At 33.5% G+C, this 1455-nt stretch overlaps 1 protein-coding gene across 1 annotated transcript; it reads right to left on the bottom strand.

Annotated features, from left to right (window-relative positions):
- Positions 1-6: 6 nt before the first annotated feature.
- Positions 7-748, bottom strand: LOC107059250 (putative disease resistance protein RGA3). Its single transcript, XM_015305742.1, has 2 exons — positions 254-748; positions 7-81 (listed from the first exon to the last, which is right to left on the bottom strand). The coding sequence occupies exon 1, from the start codon at positions 678-680 to the stop codon at positions 312-314; it is 369 nt and encodes a 122-aa protein (XP_015161228.1). The 5' UTR covers positions 681-748; the 3' UTR covers positions 7-81; positions 254-311.
- Positions 749-1455: the final 707 nt, after the last annotated feature.

The raw sequence follows: 1455 nt of genomic DNA, 5'->3' as shown, positions 1-1455 counted from the left end.
CCACTTCAGCAAAACCAATGGACATCTTATGTGTGTAACTTTTTGCATTTATTTCGCGGATATTGCTGCTTGATGCACTTGCTGAAAACAGAGAAGTTGCCAAATCATGGATGAGATTATGCATCTTGAAATAAGCATTACCAGATTTAACTTTAATCTCTTGGAAGAAAGACCTCAAGTATAATTCGTTCCATACTTCATCTAAATGAATATACACTAATTAAATTGTATAAAATATATGTAAGATGAGCACCTGTTTCTCGTCTAGAAGCTTCTCTCTATATAGTCCTTTTCTCCAAATGAAACTTACTTCATTCTGCAGCAATTGCATCTAGTTTCTCCATCATCTCTTTCATCCTTTTCCCGACCTTGTGACGGAAAGTGATAACCTTTGGATGATAACATCCATATTTAGTCTGGTTGAGTCTTGCTGCCTTAGTTTTACATTCATCCAAGATGTCATCAACTTCATATGCAGCAACATTGAGTTTCTGTAACCAATTTTCTAGCTGCTTGTCCTTGAGTTGCTTCTCCTGAGCATCTTCAAGCACAGCTTGGATAGTAGTAAACGTGCTTTTAATATTTTCAAACTCATCCTTAAAACCAAAAAACAATCCAAGTTCCCCTTGTATGAAACAAGTCATATTGTCTAACAGAATTTGAAGGAAAGCTTCAGCCATATATGTTGAATTCACTATAATCTAGATTGCTGGAATTGTTGTGACTTAGCAATAAATCTATAAAGTAAGATGTTAATGGCAATAAATCTATAAAGTAAGATCGATGTTGGAATGAAATATGGACAGCTAAAAGTAAGAGCGAGCACAAAGCTTAATAATTATAAACTCAATTATTCCACCATGGGGCTGCCATATCTCTCAATTATTTGTTTTTTCAATCCAAGGGCATCTCTTTCATTGTGGGGTACATAGTCTTTCAGCTCTGTCCACAGAAAGTTTTTGAAAAAACACTGTTTTTTTATCAACTTATTGAATGGAGTTGTACGTGGTGGTAATTTAAAGTGAAAAAGATCTTTGACAATTGGAGTTGTACGTGCTTGATCATAAATACAAATTGAAGTTATTTTGTGAGTAATTTGAATTATCAAAAATTCTTGAATTCAACTTCTTGAAAAAAGTGAAAAAATTTCATGACCAAACGCGTTGGAAGAATATAAGTAATGTATAGAAGTATTACCTGAAATATCCATGAATGTTTGAACATCTCTTCGGCGAGTGAAGTCTGTTCGACGTTATGACTAATACAGAGGGAGGTGTGTTACAACGAAAAGGAAGAAGAACTTCAGGTCTACAAGGTGTAAACAGTAGGAAATAGTAGCTGTAAATTGCTACAGAAAATCTGAAAGTGAAGAAGAAGGCTTAAGTTTTCTTGAGTTCAATTTTTTTTATTTTTTTTTTATGTTTCATTACATATGGTGTATTTATAGATAAAGTG

This window comes from Solanum tuberosum, unplaced genomic scaffold (genome assembly GCF_000226075.1).
Source record: "Solanum tuberosum cultivar DM 1-3 516 R44 unplaced genomic scaffold, SolTub_3.0 scf01043, whole genome shotgun sequence".
Classification (NCBI taxonomy): Eukaryota; Viridiplantae; Streptophyta; class Magnoliopsida; order Solanales; family Solanaceae; genus Solanum; species Solanum tuberosum.
Note: the sequence above shows the minus strand (reverse complement) of the source record. Positions and strands in the feature narration are given on the sequence as shown.

What these genes read in the sequence shown, in the direction of transcription:
- LOC107059250 (XM_015305742.1), bottom strand. Translation starts at nt 680, where the DNA reads ATGGCTGAAGCTTTCCTTCAAATTCTGTTAGACAATATGACTTGTTTC.